Below are 20,274 nucleotides of genomic sequence, written 5' to 3'. Positions count from 1 at the left end.
ATGTGCGGTTGAAAGGCTCAGTTTTGAGCCACCGCCTATATATTGCACACCTTGTGGGGCTCGAATTAAAAGAAATGCAATGTTCTACACTGTTGGGACCGGTGATACCCGACACTACATATGTATTCCCTGCTATAATGATGCCCGTGGAGTCGCTATTAGTGTTGATGGAGTTAATATACCGAAAGCAAGATTTGAAAAAAAGAAAAATGATGAGGAGACTGAAGAATGGGTAAGATATAGTGTTTGTGTGTGTGTATGTGTACGATTAGGATCACATAAGAACCTTTACTTGGTGAAAAACCTCAAAAAATATATATAATAAAATGATTGAAATGGACATACTAACCAAAACAATGCATCGTTATTTCAAACAATTTTTTCCTTACAAATACAATGCTTTCAAAAAACCACTAATTTTTTCCGCATTTATTATGTATATTTCTTTCACTTAATTATATATTTTGGTTTAGTTGACCCTATCTCACCATGTGTAAGGTTCTTGTTGGCTTCTGTATCTCTCTGTCTCTCTATGTATACATACATACATACATATATAATACACTACACCACACACACGCGCACATATTTAGGCATCATGAATGCTTGTTTTTTTGCAGTGGGTTCAATGTGACAAGTGTGAAGCCTGGCAACATCAAATATGTGCATTATTTAATGGTAGACGAAACGATGGTGGACAAGCAGAGTACACGTGTCCAAATTGTTACGTAGACGAAGTTGAAAAAGGAGAACGGAATCCTCTACCACAAAGTGCTTTACTTGGTGCAAAAGATTTACCTAAAACAATACTTAGTGATCACATAGAAACCAGACTCTTTGCAAAACTGGAACAAGAGAGAACAGAGCGTGCAAAGGTTCTAGGCAAAACTTATGATGAGGTAATCGTTTTTTTTTTTTTATTTTTTTATTTTTTACATTTTATCTTGACAAATTTTAGATAGTTAATGTTGGAATTCTTATTTTTGTATCAGGTTCCTGGGGCAGAATCACTTGTTGTCAGAGTTGTATCATCCGTCGACAAGAAATTGGAAGTCAAACAGCGATTTCTCGAGATATTTCAAAACGAGAATTACCCTACGGAATTCGGGTACAAGTCTAAGGTACGTAAAAATAACTATATTTCCAGCCTCAATACTTTTCACGCCATTAGTATTAGTCCAACCTGTTAAGTTGATGTTTCTTGTTTTAGGTAGTTGTGTTGTTTCAGAAAATTGAAGGTGTCGAAGTATGTCTTTTTGGGATGTATGTTCAAGAATTTGGAGCCGAGTGTCAGCAGCCAAATCATCGTCGTGTTTATCTTTCTTATCTTGATTCTGTCAAGTATTTCAGGCCTGATATCAAGACTGTTACAGGAGAGGCTCTTCGTACATTTGTATATCATGAAATTTTGGCAAGTTCTTCTATTGCGTACACTTTTGTATAAAACCCCAATTACTCCTTTTTAAGAACAGACCTATCTGATTTTCCAAAATCCGTTTCATTAATCCGTCAAAGTCAGTTAGTGGGTCCAAATCAGATTTTTTTGTCAAAGTCAATATTGATCAACATTTTAACATTAATTTAAACTAAAATTTTAGAGTCTTTGAACAAATGAACGATTATGTTTATGTTTTTAGACAGTGTTCTTAAAGTTTATGTTTATGCTTTTCTTCTATTTTTACACATATAATTTTGAAATTTATTATATTAAATGTATAAAAAGTACAATCCGAGTAATCCCCGAATTGCCAATTATTTCTCTCCAAAGTCCCAACCGAGTACTCCCCGAGTAGTGAGTTTTGCAACCTTGATTGCATATACTCTCTTTTTGTGTTATTCTGTTTATATATAAGTCGAGTATGTTAACCGATTTTCTATCATGCTTATTTCAGATAGGTTACCTAGAATATTGCAAGTTACGCGGCTTCACAAGTTGCTATATATGGGCTTGCCCTCCATTAAAGGGTGAAGATTATATCTTGTATTGTCATCCTGAAATTCAGAAGACGCCAAAATCTGATAAATTAAGGGAGTGGTGAGTAAGGGTGATTTGTGCATACTTTATTATTGTAAGAGTAAATTATACCAGTAGTCCTTGTGGTTTACATGAAATTACACCAACCATCCTTATGTTTTGAAAATTACAGCGGTGGTCCCTGTGGTTTTAATGAAATTACACCGATCGTCCTTATCTTTTGAAAATTACACAGAGCGTCATGACTTACCTAAAAGTGTACGTTGATGGTCCCTTTTATTAATACACATATTAATAAGTAAAGACCATTAAAGTACACTTTTATATAATTCAGGGACGATGATTGGTGTAACTTTAATAAAACCACAGGGACGACCGCTCTAATTTTCAAAAAATAAGGAGGATTAGTGTAATTTCTGTAAACAATAAGGACCATTGGTATAATTTACACTTATTGTAATTTTCTTGCATTGTTATTGTATGCACCGATGCATCTCTGATGTTGTGTATCAGGTATTTGTCGATGTTGAAGAAAGCATCAAACGAAAACATTGTAGTTGAACTTACGAATCTATACGATCATTTCTTTGTGTCTTCGGGTGAATGTAAAGCTAAGGTAACCGCAGCTCGGTTACCGTACTTTGACGGCGACTATTGGCCCGGTGCTGCTGAAGATATGATCTATCAGCTTCAGTTAGAAGAAGATGGAAGAAAGCAGAACAAGAAAGGACCTTTGAAGAAACCCGTAACGAAAAGAGCTCTGAAAGCTTTTGGTCAAAGTCAAACTGATCTTTCTGGGAATGTATCAAAAGATCTGCTACTAATGCGTAAGGTAATTGTCTTCCTCATTTGAATACTTTCACTAGTGTTCTTTTCACCGTTGTAAAAGTCGGGCTGACGTGTAGGTTTTGGGACTAGTCCGTCCCAGTTGCTCATAAACGCCTTAAAAGTCAGTCAACGGTAAAAAGTCGAGTCAAAGTTGGTCTGGTAGAGTCGGTCAAAGTTAGGTAAAAAAATATATTTTTTAAAATTAGATTTTGTGCCATGTATCTATGTTTGAAATATCTATGTTTTATGTTTGATATATTTATGTGTAATATATATATGTTTAGTTTGTATTTTTACTAAAAGTCAACTTTGGTCAACGCCCGACTCGTCCCAGACTTGACTGACTCGTCCCTCCAAAGTACCGACCGACTCGTCTCCGACACACAACTTTTACAACCTTAATTGTTCTCATATGTTCCTTTTTACACTGTTCTATTATTATTATTATAATATAATTATCATTGTTATTGTTATTATTATTATTATTATTATTATATTATTATTATTATTATTATTATTATTATTATTATTATTATTATATTATTATTATTATTATTATTATTAATTACTATTATTGTTATTGTTATTGTTATTGTTATTGTTATTGTTATTGTTATTGTTATTGTTATTGTTATTGTTATTGTTATTGTTATTATATTATTATATTATTGTTATTATTATATTAATATTTTATCTTTATTTGTAATCTGTTTTGTACAGCTTGGTGATTCGATTTCCCCAATGAAGGAAGATTTCATTATGGTTCACTTGCAGCATTCATGCATGCATTGCTGTATTCTGATGGTTTCCGGAAACCGTTGGGTTTGCAATCAATGCAAAAACTTTCAGCTATGTGATAAGTAAGCACTTTTGATATCTTCATATCACTGTTACCGAATTTTTGTTTACCAATTTCTTCAAAAAATGGGAAGATATATGCTTATAAAAACGCATGTAATGTTTGTTTGGTTGTGATTTTAACTTAAAGGTGTTATGAAATCGAACAAAAACTTGAGGAAACGGAGAGACATCCTTACAATCAACGAGATAAACACTTACTTTGTCCTGTAAGTACCTCTCTCCTTAAGTTGTATAATTATCAAGGTTGTAAAAGTCGCGAGTCGGGGGCGAGTTGATCAGGACCTTGGTGGGATGAGTCGGGCATTGACCAATGTGTTGACTTCTAGTAATAAATAAATTGAACATATATATATATATATATATATATATATATATATATATATATATATATATATATATATATATATATATGTATATATGTATATATAATGTATATATATTACACATTAGTATATCAAACATAAAACTTAAATGTTTCACATACATATAGGGATGACAATGGATTGGGTATCCTATGTTTATCTCTATACCCATTTAACTTTTTTAAATCCATATCCATATCCATATCCATATCCGTTTAGATATTATTCATCCATACATATCCATATCCGTTGGATTATGCGGGCTAATGGATATCCGTTGGATGTTTAAGTTTTTCTAAAAAATATTCCTATTACGAAATAAACTCATCAAAGTATTTTTAACCAATATGATATAACGTAAGTTAATAAAATTAATAAACATTAACGTGTAACCGTTGTCGTCAATTGAGCAAAATATGTATGTTTTAACTAATGTAATGGGTAATAGTTTGATACTTTATAATGTATATGTATAAGGATATGTAGGTTTTAACTAATGTTACGTGTGTAATAGTTTAAAAGTTTATAACGTGCAAAATATGTATGTTTCTTTCACAATCCATATATTCGATAACATTTTAATAGGTTATAATATATATAATATGTATGTATAAGGATATGTAAATGTGTATGCATATACTTTGGTAAATATGTATATATTTATATGTATATATGTATATATGTATATATGTATTTCGGGTGGTAAATGGATTTATCCGTGGATGATCATCCCTGAGATTTTTTATCAAGAATTTACAGTCTAGTTACAATTACAATTATGACTAAAAAGAAATGTTGATTTGTGCAGATCGAAATCAATGATGTGGCGGTAGATACGAAAGATGAAGACGAGATTCTCGAGAGTGAGTTTTTTGACACCCGGCAGGCGTTTCTTAGCCTTTGTCAAGGAAATCATTATCAGTACGATACACTTCGTCGTGCAAAACATTCATCAATGATGGTGTTGTACCATCTTCATAATCCTACTGCACCTGCATTTGTAACAACATGCAACAAATGCCATCTCGACATCGAAACGGGCCAAGGTTGGCGTTGTGACATTTGCCCCGATTTCGATGTCTGCAATTCATGTTATTATAAAGACGGAGGCATTCAACATCCTCATAAGTTGACACATCATCCCTCCATTGCTGAACGTGATGCACAAAATAAAGAAGCTCGCCAACAACGAGTTGTACAGGTATACTTGGAATTTAAACATGGTTGCAAAGGGTAAGTCGGAAAACGGTCAACGTCGGTCAACGTCGGCTAAAAGTGACTTTTTGTCTGGTTATGTTCTAGTGTAAACAAAAATCGCAAGTCCATATAAAAATTAGCTCGAAACTTACATAGTATACATTTAAAAATTACACTATAACTATAGAAAAATTTATAAAAAAACCGATAGATAACTATATACCAACACCACATCATTTTACTTGTATAAATCATTTGTTTTTAAAATAGTTATGTTTGAAATATTTGTATTCAAAAGTCAACGTTGGTCAACGTCCGTCCCGTGTCTTTTTCAACTTTGTATTTCATTATATGTCTGTTTGCCTTTTTGTGTTGCGTGAAAATGTTGAACTGTTTTTGTTTGTTTTTGTGTGTATTGCAGCTTAGGAAAATGCTTGATCTCCTTGTACATGCGTCCCAGTGTCGGTCTCCAGTTTGTGAGTATCCGAACTGTCGGAAGGTGAAGGGACTTTTTAGACATGGGATAAACTGCAAAACACGTGCATCGGGTGGTTGTGCTCTTTGCAAGAAAATGTGGTATCTACTTCAACTACATGCACGAGCATGTAAAGAATCCCAATGTCACGTACCACGTTGCAGGTTGGTTAAGTTTCACTCTTTCCATCTTTTAAATGATTTTAAACGTGTTATGGCCATAAATTAAGTTATTATTTTCTTTTAAATCGTGCATTCGCTCTTACCATCGTTAAATTTTTTTAAAGATCGGCTTTAAATTAATTACTCCCTTCATCACAAACTAAGTGACCACCTTACTATTTATATCTGTCCCAAAGTGATTGTCTATTTGCCAAAAATAACAACTTGAATATAATTAAACTCCTCAATTTACCCTCATTCTCAATCATTTGTTTTTTAAATAATTTCAGTCAAACTTATGTTGAATATAATGACGAAGTCGAGAAATGAATGCTTTCTCCAAATATCTTTAAAAAATTTTAATGATCGGCTTTAAATTAATTACTCACTTCATCCGAAAATAAGTGACCACCTTACTATTCATATCTGTCCCAAAGTGATTGTCTATTTGCCAAAAATAACAACTTAAATATTATTAAACTCCCCAATTTACCCTCATTCTATCATTTGTTTTTTAAATAATTTCAGTCAAACTTATGTTGAATATAATGACGAAGTCGAGAAATGAATGCTTTCTCAGCAGGAGAGCAAAAAACATAAGAATCCTTTTAAGGCAAACCTTAATTTATCAAACCTATCTTAAATCCAACAAAAATTCCTAGGGGACATTCTTTTGGGACAGCAGGAGTAATATTTTTGTTTGGATTGTGCATACACTCTATCCATCTTTGAAATATTCTACAGATTTGTTGACTTTAAATTAAGCAATATTTTTGTTTTGGTTATGCATACAGAGATCTAAAGGAACATTTAAGAAGGCTTCAACAACAGTCTGATAGCAGGCGGAGAGTTGCTGTGATGGAGATGATGAGGCAGCGTGCTGCTGAGGTGGCTGGCGGCAGTCGGTGACATCATCTTTGTGAATATATTTAATATGCAACGATTACTTTTTTGCTTCGGCTGGTATATAACATAAAGTGATTGAAAGAATTTTGAAGTATAGTTTTTGAGCTGCGTAAGCACAAGAAGTTGATGACGAAAATGGAAATGGTAACGAAGGAATTGCAGGCAAGTAAAATGCTTACATCACATATTATGTTTGGGTTAGTTATCAGTTATTCTTTGATTCTTATATCTTGCAATATTGCCATCAAAGTGTAACATATATTTCTATTGCCAATGTACTTGACTAGTTGATGATTTAAAATAGTTTAGAAGATTTTTTTAAACATCTTTATGATTTTTTAATTATAAAAAAGTGAGTTTTTTATATTGCAAGCTTTGAGGTAGTGAGATGTTAACATTCGTAGTGATTATGTATTATAAATTCCATTAGAAACAGATTCGGTTCAATTCTACATTTTAGGTACTTAATTAGGGTAAATAGGTTTCGAATTCATGTATATTAAAACACTGTTTTAATCTTGCAAACAAAATAAAATCGGTTAACTGGAATACTATCTGGCTTAAACTTCATGCCAATAAAATGATGAATGGACAATGTGTATTTACCTCTAGACTCTAGTTTCAAATCATGACAACATTAAAAATGCATTAATTTATGTCGAGCTGTAAAGAATGAATAAAGAACATGTACTAGTTTCATTTCTATGATGTTGATATACGAATCGACAAATTCATATTGCTACAAATTACTTCAGTAAATCACAACCGCTCGATACATGAACAAGAAAGCCAAAAAATGTTTTTACGAAGAGGGAAGACCGGCCAGCCATGGAAGCAGCTTGTCATGGACCAAATTTGGTCTGTCATCATGAGGACAGTGTCCAACACCTGGTAGAACAGAGAGGCTAATATTTGGAGCTTGAGGTGGTAATGATGAAAAGTATTTACCAACCGGGCCATCAAGAGGCGTAAACGGGTCCTCATCTCCCCAAAGAATTAAAACGGGTATTTTGATTTTTGGCATTAGTTGCACCGGGTTTGGCCCTGGTGGCCCAGTCACAATGGACACAAAAGCATCTAGTGCACCTTCATCAAGTGTTGGTTCCCTGATTATCTGTTTTAGAGTTAACAGTTATATACTTTTATCATGCATTCAACATAGAAAATAAAAAATATATATATATATATATTAAGATTTAAAATATACAATAAATAAACATACCTCTACGAGATCATCATCAACGAAGTCTTTGTTTCCATAAACTGATAATAAGATGTTCTTGAGACTTTCTCTGCACAATTTTGGCATATCAAGACAACTTTTAAGGGGTACTGAGTTTTGAAACTTAAATCTCAATTATATGTGTTCAGAAAAAAAGAAGGAACCTTTGTCGGGCCCGTTCAAAGATGAATGAAGCAATCCTGTTTTGCTTCAACAAGAAATCAATCAACAATAACAAAGGATATACAAGCTTAATTCGCCAATCATCAACTATCGCCTTATTGTTCATGCCACCCGCACAATTTAACAACACAAGCCCTTGAACTAGAGTGTTCTTATAAGTACCTAATCGAACAAATTAAATCATAGTGATGAAAAAACATCAGCCGAAAAAGAACCCTATGTGAGCCACATGTAAGCGCGCTCACAGACACACAAAAAAACAAAAACAACAAACATACATACAACAAACCTGCAGCAGCAATAACACATGCAAGACTTCCAACAGAGTTCCCTACTAACACTGCAGGCCTTTGAACAATTTCATCCAAGAAATCTACTATTAACTGTTACAGTTAAGCGGTACGATAAAATTTATTTTACTATAATAAAAGGCAAGATAGAAAAGTGCTTATAACAATAACTAAACTTGATCTAAACACGATTATACCTCTGACCATGCTTCCATGGTGTATGGAAAACCGATAGGCTTATCAGAAGCACCAAAACCGATAAGATCAATGGCATAAACCGTCCTACTTTGAGCCAATGTTGGAATATTCCTGATAAATGAATAAACTTTAACACCAGATGAACATGGCAGCTTACATTTACCTATGCTTCCGTTTCCAATTATAACATGTGAATGTGTACAAATATTCAGTTTTAGTTATAACAACTTCTAAAATGATGATTTTCAGCAACCTTAACCATCATACACCAGACTCTTGTAGGCTCAACACGTGAAAGGTACATCGAATTCATGTGCCAGCTGGCTCAGATAGTGACCCCACCAACTAGAGGTGTAAATGAGCCGAGATACGAGAACTCGCTAAAAGTTGGATTCGAGCCAAGCTTAAACAAGTTCGATCCTGAGCTTGAACATAGTTGAAGATCCTTTAAACAAACTCGAGCTCGAGTTTTTAATATTGAGCTCGATCGAACAAGCTTGCGAGCCTAAAACGGAAACCTTCATTTATATGCAGTAATCTAAACTCTGGCATATTCTTAATATCATATCCTTAATTTTGAATAAAGGGTGACAAATTGAATTAAATATTAAAGATAAATAAAGATTTATATACCTGCGCCAATGAGCAACAGAGGCACCAAAACCATGAACAAGAAGTAATGGAGGTTGGTCTGGATTATTACCATTCTGCCCTTGATATTTCAGATAATTAACTGTATATCCTCTCCAATCCCATTTACTGCACAGTTCTTTAATCTGATTAACCTCCAATATTATTTCACTACTGCTGGTAGCATTTGTGATTGCACTATTCTTACAAGTTAATATTTTTGAAGCAGATGATGTTTTTGTTTTATTCAGATTGATAGAGGTTAGTCTCCGGCGACAGATGTTAAGAGTAGGGTGTTGTAGAGGTAGGATTAGCGGTGGTTGGTGGTGGTTGTGACGGAGGATAACGGTTGCTTTTACCGCCACCAATCCCGTTCCCATTTTATTTATTTATTTTAATTTAATTAATTTTTCGGATTGGATTGCGGATAGTTTTGCGCCTTTTGGCTAATCTGACTGAATGTTTCATATTATCGCCTTATAGATTAAGATATTTCAAATTTGACCCTTAACTTATTGCTTTCGTAATGTAAGGGGATGATTGATCGATTGATTGATGTTTAACTAGAGAAAATAATAATAATAAAAAAAGAATGAAAATTATTGATATACATAATCCACTGTTAAAAAATTGTTTATATTAATATTTTGTATCATATCATTTGATACCTGTTTAGATTATAGATAAAATTTATGAGAACTTCATTTGTTCCCGTAATATATTCGATGAGAGTTGAACCATCGTTTCCGGTGTTCATTTGTGCTTGCGACCTAGTTGGTAGTTTTATTATGTTATGCATGATGACAGGTGATGGTAGAGTTATTTCTATGCTTAGTCCGCCAGTGAGATCATGAATTGTGGTCGGAGGAGTTATTCTTTGTTCAATTACAGAAGAAGCATTAGCTGCTAAAGATTCTGACTCTGTTGATTTTGGATTCATAACGGTGAGTGGCGCCATTTGATCAAGCCTATGTTGGTAACTAATCAGGATAAACGGTATCCGATTAAAGCTTGAGTGCAAAGTGTAATGTTTGTAGATTGATTGTTCTCCGGTTACCTTGAATCACCTAGATAGAAATGAGGATCTCAAGAGAGTGGTTCACAATTAACTTATAAGGGTTCGGTTCGGTTTGTACTATCATGGGCCTGAAATGACAGGAGCATGGTGTTATTTATAGGCAAGTAATATGGTTTGCACTATTATGGACCTGATCATGATGTCGTGTCATTATATGATGAGATGACCAACATTGGAAGTTGGACTCACGCCTTTTAAGGCTAACATGTTGGGCTTACGTGACACATATCTAACGTACACACACTGACATGTGCAAGGGTTACATGTAACACAACCTATAGGGCATACACGATGCTTGTTGTCTGGTAGCTTCTTCCATACCGGTTACAAACCCGTGTACGGATTTGAACTCGTTGACAAAAGCATGTTTGAAAAGGATATTGTGTAGTACATGTACCGTACACGCGGTACATCCTATTAAAATTGCTTTCTTATCATGAGTTACATATTCCGCGTATATGTATCTGGTAGGCGTATTATTAATTGCTAAAACTTTATATAATCTAAAATTTATTAATCCCTACTCATTTTATTTTAGAAACAAAGAACACAAATTGATTGTTTGATTGGTTGATTACTCAATCTAACACCAATACATCTTTAAATGATGAAACCTTAAGAATGTTATGTTCACACTAAATTTATGATTTTATTTATATTATCTTTTTATTATTTTTTATAAAAGTATAAAAACGAAAATAATGGTAAAAAGTAAAATGTAAAACTAGAAAGTTAATGGAAAAGTACATGTGTCATCTACTTTTTTAAACTATGTGTTTTATGTCCGGGTACAATAAATTTGAGACGAGAGGAGTATATAATCTGAGCCATAAACATAAAACCTTCAAGGAAACGACTACATGAAAAACTTATATCGTTTTTTATTTTATTTTTTTGGCTAAAATAACGCTAATATAAAACTTTTCATCAATCGATGAAGAAGACTAACAAATTACAACTCCAAACGCAAACCAAGGCTCGAGAACAGAAAACAAACCCTAAAGCTAAACACGGAGCATAAGCTAACCAAATACGAGCTTTGGAAAACTGAACACAAAAAGCAGACATGAGACCTAAACAACAAACCAAAATCAAACCAAAATCTAAGAGATATGGTTATGGAAGTCATCTACGCTTAGTACCATGTTGTGACGACCCGGGAATTTCCGACAAAATTTAAACTTAAACTTTATATGATTTTGAAATGATAAGCAAAGCCTATTAGGTTGAGTCTAAAAAATTTTGAACTGTTTTCATATGTGCAATTACCCTTCGACTATTTTCGACGATTCACGAACCTCTATTCGTAAATAGATACACATATATAATATAGATTGAAATAATGTATGATTTAATTGTAAGAATTAAGTTGTAAAATAACAAACGATATAATAACAAATGATATAATTAAGTTGTTATTAAATGAATATATACACTTAATTTAGAATTATAGATTTTATACGTAGACTTTTATCTGTAACTAAAACAATGGAGCACGATATATTATTCCATGAAAACTGTCAGTAGATAAACTGGACTTATTTAATCGTTTTCTTTAGGCATATTTTAAGAATTCAATTATGCAAAGAGTGTTACTGTGTTTGTTTGGTCCCATCTTACTTTACACATACATCATGCATATATTAAAAACATATATGTTTACAATTCGTATTTTATCGTCATATTAGATACTATCCATCTCATATCGCTTTAGATATATTTGCATTATTTTCTTTCTAACATAACTACATGGAGCTACCCCACACACTAACTTAACATTACCACTATCCGAGTACTGTGTTCGATATTATCAATTTAATGAATGATATTATATATATATATATATATATATATATATATATATATTATACGTATACTTTTATGAATGAAAAGATCACAAAACCCACTTGATTGACATTACACTCACTTTCTATTTTCAATCACATCCGTTCTCTATTAAATTATTCTTGAACAACTGGATAGTCATTACTTTATGATGCAATTGTTTCATATTTTTGGATTTACATACATATGTACATACAAGTGAACACGGACTTAGTAAACTACAAAATAAATGTGATTTGTTTTGATTTTGGACCCACCCTTAACTTTTACACCTACATGGATGATACATGCATCGATATATCACCCAACAAATGCAGAAGTGTTACAAATTTTCACTATTATATATACATTCATATCATATATCCTCACCAATCTATCTATCTTCTGCACTAACTGTCATCACCATTGACTCACTTTTAAGTCTATCATCAAACACTCCATCAATCACCAAAGGCCACCATACACCACCATTGTTGCAAACATTTCGAAGAACCCAACACCCATGTTTCCAAGAATCAATTGCAATTTTTCTTACTTAAACTCTTGTCTCGGTTGAAGCTAAACTCGACCCTCAGCTAGAACCACCACCATGCCACACTCGTCCCCTGCTACTACTACTATAACCGCATGCCTGTTTCAACCATCATTAAAGAACAACCCTGCAACTTCATCTTTTAACTGCTGAGGACTGCTGCTCCTGGTTACCTGTTCCTGTTTAAGTGAAACTCCCATAACCACCATCAATAATCTTAAATATCAAAGGTATTCCACTATTACTCTTCCAAAATTTTCTTTTCTCTTCAATTCAAAAACAATTAACATTTAAAGTTAAGATAAAACTACGCAGTATAACGAATACACTATAACTAAATACCTAATAACAACATTACCAATTTCATAATTTAGACTATAGACAATTCGATCAACTTAGTTCCAATTTACTTACCATCATTTTGTTTCCAGTTGATTCATCGGTTACCACTACCACCAAAACATAAACTCTTTTGTTACTGCTACATTTGAACTGCTCGTTCTCATTGCGACTGTGTTTGATGAAATCCATCACCATTATCGAAACTGCTGCAACCAGTTGGCTATTTTTTTGTTCGAGTGATACTACTCAGCCTGAAACCATCACACTCAACCACCTGCAAATCATAATTTGATCTATATGATGGTGTGCTTTTCGTTTAGGTTTTAAATAAAAATAGAATAACAATAACAATAACAATAACAATAATAATAAAAGAAATAAATAAAGGAACTGAATCAGGCTGCAAATCTAAATTCGTTTTCTACTAAATGATGATATTGTTATGTTCCTGTATTCTGTTGAAACAAGACCATCAACGATTAATAGAGATCATCAAGAACTGTACCTATATATTTAATTAACGATTCTGTTTCTGAGATCTATAACCGACCTGTTCCGGATATCAACAATCGTTACCAGACCTACTCTCACATGATTGCTGCTATCCGCTTGATGTTTTATTTAGAATTTACGATTCAGTCAAATCTCAATTAATCACCATCACCACATATTTTGAAACTTTCCTACTATTAATGTTCGAATAAATTAAAAAAAAATATACAGAAAACTTATAGAGTGTAATGACCCGCATTTTTCCGATCATTCTATACTTATAAGATTAATATTTACATAAATTAAACTTACCAACATGATAAGCAATCCAAATTGTTGAGAATTATGTTTTGAAAAGAGTTTTACACAACGTTTGACCGTCTAGTTGACCGATGATATCACGAACTATATAACATATGATAATTATACGTTTGTGTATATATATGTATATATACATATTTAACATGATCTAAGAATGTTGTAATATCTCATTTTGTATTAATAACAATAAGTTATAAGTATATTTTGAAACTACTAACTTAAGTTTTCAAAACGATAATCATACGTAACGTTATTTGACATAAATACTTATGACCTATAATGTTTATACATATATCGTATATGTAATATATTTAATCACTTTTTAAGGACTTAAATACATAAAACAATATAAGTGTATTCACAAAAGATAGCTATATTTGAATTCTCATTCCATTTTTCACAAGATTTCTATACGTATATCTAGAGTATATGTACTCGTATCATACCTAGCTTCTATACGTATTTACTATTAGTATATACACATCAAATCACCACCTAACTAGCCATTATTACTGCCCTAGATGAGAGGTAATTAGAATTTGGAAGTTTGTTGACTAATTTCACAAAATAACAACTTGAAAATCTTGTCCATGTTTCCCATGAAAAACGTTTTTTTAAGGCTTTATATACTCCATCCATTTTCAATCTTTACTACCTCATTTTCTCTAAACAAAACACAATCTTAAGAACCTTAAGTGTTCATCATAATCCCAGCAAGATACCATGAATATCTAGCTTCAAAAACATCACTTAATCACCATAATAAAACCCTTACAAAAACACTTCAAGAATCCTTTCAAGAACACAAGTTTACTTCCAATCTTTCATCCAATTCCATCACCCTTTTGGTTCTAGGTTCTTACTCCTCTTTTACAGCAACCTTGTCCAAGGAACTTGAGGTAGTAACTATGTTCATAATCTTATTCGATTCATATATATATAGCTATCTTATTTTGTGGTATAAAATTTTAACAACAAGAACATAGTTTGAATGTTTTCAAACTTGTTTGCAAACTAAATAGATCCTTCTAACTTAACTTTTAAAATACTTCAAGACCTGTAATATATCTTAAATATATGCTAATTTAACAAGGTTTAACTTGGTTTTTCAAAGAACACCTTAAAAACTGTTTTTACGACGTCGGAGTGTAACCGGGGGCTGTTTTGGGTTGGATAATTAAAAACCATCTTAAACTTTGAATTGGAGGTTTATTTTCTGGAAAAATGATTTTTACTATGAATATGTTAACGCATAAAAATTTTATGATTTAACTCAAAGTATAAGTATTTTTAGAAAAATAATCATTTAAGGTTGTTTACATGATGGAAAATGATTAACTTCATAAGTTTCACCAAAACTTGACCTATGACCTGTGATTTCGAATGCAAACTAAGGTATTTACAGTTCATATTCTTAAAGAGGTACTCGATCCAAGGAAGTGGCAAGTTGAACCAACGAAAACGGAGTTGTAACGAAGAAACTATGACCAAAACGAAATCGGATATCCAAGACTAATTTAGCTACGTGATTAATTGGAAAAAAATTAAATAAATCACATCTTTCTAAAATAACATGATATTTTATATATATGTACTCATAATTTAATTTTATATGGTTCAGGATCACCCGTAAACAATACGAGAAGATTAATCATAAGATCCCATGATTGTACGCAACACGTCATTTGACAACACCGGTACTTTATGTACGCAACACGTCATTTGACAACACCGGTACCGTGGGTCAAGATTAATCTCGACCAATACATATACGATGGGGTTTTTATTTATTTCATTGGGGGTTTATTAGTCACCTAAAAATGAACCATTTAAAATTGAATTACTAACATCGAACTGCTAACTACGGACTAAGGAATTATTAAAAGTATTATAAGTATATATATGTGACGATTGTTTAAAAAGAAAAGGTATTGATATATTATATATGGTTAGGTTTGTGATATCAATCGGAGACCAAGTCAAAATTACATATCTTCAAGACGAAAGTGAGTATATAGTCCCACTTTTAAACTCTAAATATTTCGGGATGAGAATACATGTATTTTATGTTTTACGATATGGACACAAGTAACTGAAAAATATATTCTACGTTGAGTTGTACCACTGGCATACTTCCCTGTAGCTTGGTAACTGTTATTTACAGCGGTATTGTAAACGCGAATCCTGTTGATAGATCTATCGGGCCTGACAACCCCAACCGGACTGGACGACCAGTATTCAACGGTTGCACAGTACTTCGTTTCGTGACTACACTTGGTACGGTGTAGTAAGATTTCATAATAAAGGGAATATGCGACGTGATTAAATGTTAACTATGGTTACCAAGTGCTCAACCACTTAGAATATTTTTATTAAAACGTTTATATATGAAATCTTGTGGTCTATATATATATTGCTGCCGGCATTAAACCTATATCTCACCAACTTTATGTTGACGTTTTAAACATGTCTATTCTCAGGTGATAATTAGAAGCTTCCGCTGCAACATGTTGAATTTAAACAAGATCTTGAGTATGCATATTTGTGTCAAAAATAAAACTGCATATCGGAGGATTTGTAATGTAAAATATGCTAGAAATCGTATTGTTATCATCACATGTAAAGTTTGTAAGTCTAAGATTATCGCTAAACGATAATCATCTTTTTATTGTCTAAAGCTTGTATTAAAATAAGAGTTATGGTTTGTAATGTAAAATAAATGCAGTTGTTCTTTTAAAAATGTCGCATATAGAGGTCAATACCTCGCAATGAAATCATACGTTATCTAACTCGTTCTTATGGTTAAGGACGGGTTATGACATGTGGTATCAGAGCGGTGGTCTTAGCGAACCAGGTTTGGATTAGTGTGTCTAACCGAGAAGTCGTTAGGATACATTAGTAAGTCTGGACTTTGACCGGTTCTGATTTAAAAACCATTGCTTATCATTGTTGGTTAAAATTTATATGTAAATATTATGTAGTACTAATGGGTTAGTTGTTATGTGATAGATGTCGGGCTCGAAACTTATTATCACATTCAGCGACTCCGAATCAGAATCTTCAGATGGCGTTTCAGTCATTAACCTATCCGATGACGAAAATGATATCTTTGGGGAAGACTCACAAATTCCGGATGAACCAACTATAGGGAACCCGGAAAGTGAACCCGAGGAGGAAAGTGAACCCGAGGAGGAAAGTGAACCCGAGGAAGAAATACAGGAAATTACAAAAGACGAGTTCGAACTAGGAAAGAAACGAAAGGCTAATGAATTAGAAAATTCAAATCCCGAGTTTAGTAAGGATGATGTGGCACCAACTCCACTAGACACTACCACCCCTATTCCCGCTATTCCTATTCGTTCTATCCCGGCATCCAGTTCTTCAGTCCCACAGCCAAAATATAGGCAGACAGCCAGGATAAGCGTTAAGCGATTCTTTGAACCTAAACGTCCTAGAAAATAGACCAAACGATGCGCTGCCGTATTAAACCATGGGATCATATAATGTTTTGTATAATATTATTAGTGTGGTTTGTTTAATGTTCGATGTAAGATAAGCATATGTAAAATAGTGAAGTGTGAAATGCAATAATTTTCCATGGTTAAGTATTATTTAGATGGCAGTAATTGATTCTGTACTAAGCTATTAAGTATGGACATTAACGGGTAGGTACTACCCTAGATATAATTATAAAACGCTAATAAGAAGAAAAGGCTTTTATAATAATACCTGGTTCATATTATTAATAAGCTATAATGTACTGTAAATATACACTACATCTATAATATTCCATGTGAATAATTATTTTCTTTTCATTCTTATAGAAGAATATGGCGCGATTGAACCGAATGACGGAACAAGAAATCCAGGAACTCATCAATCAGCGAGTGAACGACAGAATGTTATGGGTCGAGGCTGCAAGAGGTGCTGCAGTTAACCCAAATCCTCGTGTGGGGTGCACTTACAAAACTTTTCAAGCTTGCAAGCCCTCATCATTCAGTGGAACAGAAGGACCGATCGGTTTAACCCGATGGATAGAAAAGATGGAGACTGTGTTTAAAATCAGTGGTTGTGTTGAAAAGGACATGACCAAGTATGCATCGTGCACTTTACAAGATAGTGCACTCACGTGGTGGAAAAATTATGTGAAGGCTGTAGGAGGAGATGTAGCTTATGATACTCCGTGGGAAGAATTCAAAACAATGTTAATCAACGAATATTGTCCAAGGAACGAGGTTAGGAAGTTGGAAGATGAGTTACGAAGTCTGAAGGTTATTGGTACTGAAATCACCAACTACAATCAGCGATTCATGGAATTAGTTTTGCTATGTCCTGAATTGGTTCCAACCGAAGAAAGGAAGATTGAAATGTACAAAGATGGTTTGCCCAAAAAGGTCAAGGCAAATGTTACAGCATCGAAACCTAAGACAATTCATGAAGCTATAACCATGGCAAACGAGCTAATGGATCAGGTCATCATGGATAAGAAAGTATCCAATACTGATGTGAAGGTATCAAGTAACAAAAGAAAGTGGAATGGAAATTATGATCGAGGTAACCAACAACAATCTTTTAAGAAACAAGAAAACACGCAAGGTGCGGGTAGTGGTTTAAGCTTTGGTTATAAAGGACAAAATCCTTTATGCAACCGATGCCACAAACATCACTCTGGTTACTGTAATGTGGTATGCAACAAATGTAATCGAAAGGGTCATCTTGCTGAAGATTGTAGGGCTCTCGTTACAAATACAAATGGTACCAAGACTCCTGCCACCAATGCAAATAGAACTGCTTTGGCTACCATTACTTGTTTTGGGTGTGGAAAACAAGGTCACTATAAGATCCAGTGCCCGAATCCAGAGAAGAATATCGGACCTGCACGTGGGAGAGCATTTGTTATTAATGCTAGAGAGGCATGTGAAGACCCGGAGCTTGTTACGGGTACGTTTACCATTAATAACTTATCCGCATCTATTATATTTGATACTGGTGCTGATAGAAGTTACGTGTGTAGAGACTTTCACGCTAAATTGAATTGTTCATCATTACCTCTAGATGCTAAGTACATGATTGAGTTAGCTAATGGTAAACTAATTAAAGCCGATAAAATTTGCCGTGATTGTAAAATAAATTTAGCCGGAGAAACATTTAAGATTGATTTGATACCCGTAGAATTAGGAAGTTTTGATGTAATAATCGGCATGGACTGGATGTCCAAAATAGGAGCTGAAGTTGTGTGCGCCAAGAAGGCAATTCGCATTCCTCGTAAGGATAAAACGCCAGTAATGATTTATGGAGAGAAGGGTAACTCAAAGCTAAAACTCATTAGTTATTTGAAAGCTCATAAGTGCTTGAAGAAAGGGTGCTATGCTATCTTAGCACATGTTAATAAAGTCGAAAAGAAAGAAAAAGAGAAGTGCATCAATGACGAGCCTGTGGCAAGAGATTTTCCTGAAGTATTTCCGGAAGAGTTGCCGGGATTACCTCCATTTAGATCTGTAGAATTTCAAATAGATCTTGTACCAGGAGCTGCACCGGTTGCCCGTGCTCCATATAGACTTGCACCGTCCGAGTTAAAAGAACTTCAGAGTCAGTTAAAAGAATTACTGGATCGTGGATTCATACGACCAAGTACTTCACCGTGGGGAGCTCCAATTTTATTCGTCAAGAAGAAAGACGGATCTTTCCGAATGTGTATAGATTATCGTGAATTAAATAAGTTAACTATCAAGAATCGGTATCCACTACCGAGAATTGACGACTTATTTGATCAACTCCAAGGATCATGTGTGTACTCGAAAATTGAACTAAGATCGGGCTATCATCAATTACGTGTCAAAGAAGAAGATATACCGAAAACTGCTTTTCGGACACGTTACGGTCATTACGAATTTTTGGTCATGCCGTTTGGATTGACGAATGCGCCAGCTGTATTCATGGACCTCATGAATCGAGTTTGTAGTCCATATTTAGATAAGTTTGTTATTGTTTTCATTGATGACATTCTTATCTATTCCAAGAGTGAGCAAGAGCATGAGCAGCATTTAAGGTTGATATTAGAGTTGTTGAGAAAAGAACAGCTATATGCTAAATTTTTTAAGTGTGCTTTTTGGTTGAAAGAAGTGCAATTTCTTGGCCACGTTGTTAGTAGCAAAGGAATTCAGGTTGATCCAGCAAAAATTGAAGCCATTGAAAAATGGGAGACTCCTAAGACACCAATGCAGATACGCCAATTTTTGGGTTTAGCCGGTTATTATAGAAGGTTTATTCAAGATTTTTCCCGAATAGCTAAGCCGTTGACAGCGTTAACGCAAAAAGGGAAGAAATATGAATGGACTTCTGAGCAGGAGAGAGCATTTCAATTACTGAAAAAGAA

The 20,274-nt window shown here is 33.7% G+C and overlaps 2 protein-coding genes across 3 annotated transcripts in view; one reads left to right on the top strand and one right to left on the bottom strand.

The window, feature by feature from the left end:
- LOC139866823 (histone acetyltransferase HAC1-like) overlaps positions 1-7,129 on the top strand; it is an 11,721-nt gene extending 4,592 nt beyond the window's left edge. For both annotated transcript variants that reach the window (XM_071855115.1, XM_071855116.1), the window contains exons 6-16: positions 1-232; positions 621-899; positions 993-1,121; positions 1,211-1,411; positions 1,893-2,035; positions 2,489-2,807; positions 3,524-3,663; positions 3,792-3,870; positions 4,835-5,227; positions 5,645-5,862; positions 6,654-7,129. The exon at positions 1-232 is cut by the window's left edge and continues 65 nt beyond it. In XM_071855115.1, the coding sequence (XP_071711216.1) occupies positions 1-232; positions 621-899; positions 993-1,121; positions 1,211-1,411; positions 1,893-2,035; positions 2,489-2,807; positions 3,524-3,663; positions 3,792-3,870; positions 4,835-5,227; positions 5,645-5,862; positions 6,654-6,768 (2,248 nt within the window). In that variant the 3' untranslated portion in view covers positions 6,769-7,129. The remainder of the gene's footprint in view (positions 233-620; positions 900-992; positions 1,122-1,210; positions 1,412-1,892; positions 2,036-2,488; positions 2,808-3,523; positions 3,664-3,791; positions 3,871-4,834; positions 5,228-5,644; positions 5,863-6,653) is intronic.
- Positions 7,130-7,438: 309 nt separating this feature from the next.
- On the bottom strand, positions 7,439-9,678 carry LOC139867109 (uncharacterized). Its single transcript, XM_071855441.1, has 6 exons — positions 9,292-9,678; positions 8,658-8,769; positions 8,460-8,553; positions 8,152-8,332; positions 7,988-8,057; positions 7,439-7,879 (listed from the first exon to the last, which is right to left on the bottom strand). The coding sequence occupies exons 1-6, from the start codon at positions 9,666-9,668 to the stop codon at positions 7,568-7,570; spliced, it is 1,146 nt and encodes a 381-aa protein (XP_071711542.1). The 5' UTR covers positions 9,669-9,678; the 3' UTR covers positions 7,439-7,567.
- Between the last annotated feature and the right edge of the window lie 10,596 nt (positions 9,679-20,274).

The sequence above is a fragment of the Rutidosis leptorrhynchoides genome, chromosome 9, assembly GCF_046630445.1.
Source record: "Rutidosis leptorrhynchoides isolate AG116_Rl617_1_P2 chromosome 9, CSIRO_AGI_Rlap_v1, whole genome shotgun sequence".
In the NCBI taxonomy this organism is placed as follows: domain Eukaryota; kingdom Viridiplantae; phylum Streptophyta; class Magnoliopsida; order Asterales; family Asteraceae; genus Rutidosis; species Rutidosis leptorrhynchoides.
This window is presented reverse-complemented; position numbering and strand designations above follow the sequence as displayed.

Bases quoted from the DNA above. Each gene is read 5' to 3' on its own strand.
- LOC139867109 (XM_071855441.1), bottom strand. From the start codon at position 9,668: ATGGGAACGGGATTGGTGGCGGTAAAAGCAACCGTTATCCTCCGTCAC. The intron at 8,554-8,657 runs GTATAATCGTGT...TAACTGTAACAG, and splicing joins CCATGGAAGCATGGTCAGAG to TTAATAGTAGATTTCTTGGA. The intron at 7,880-7,987 runs GTATGTTTATTT...ACTCTAAAACAG, and splicing joins TTGATGATGATCTCGTAGAG to ATAATCAGGGAACCAACACT.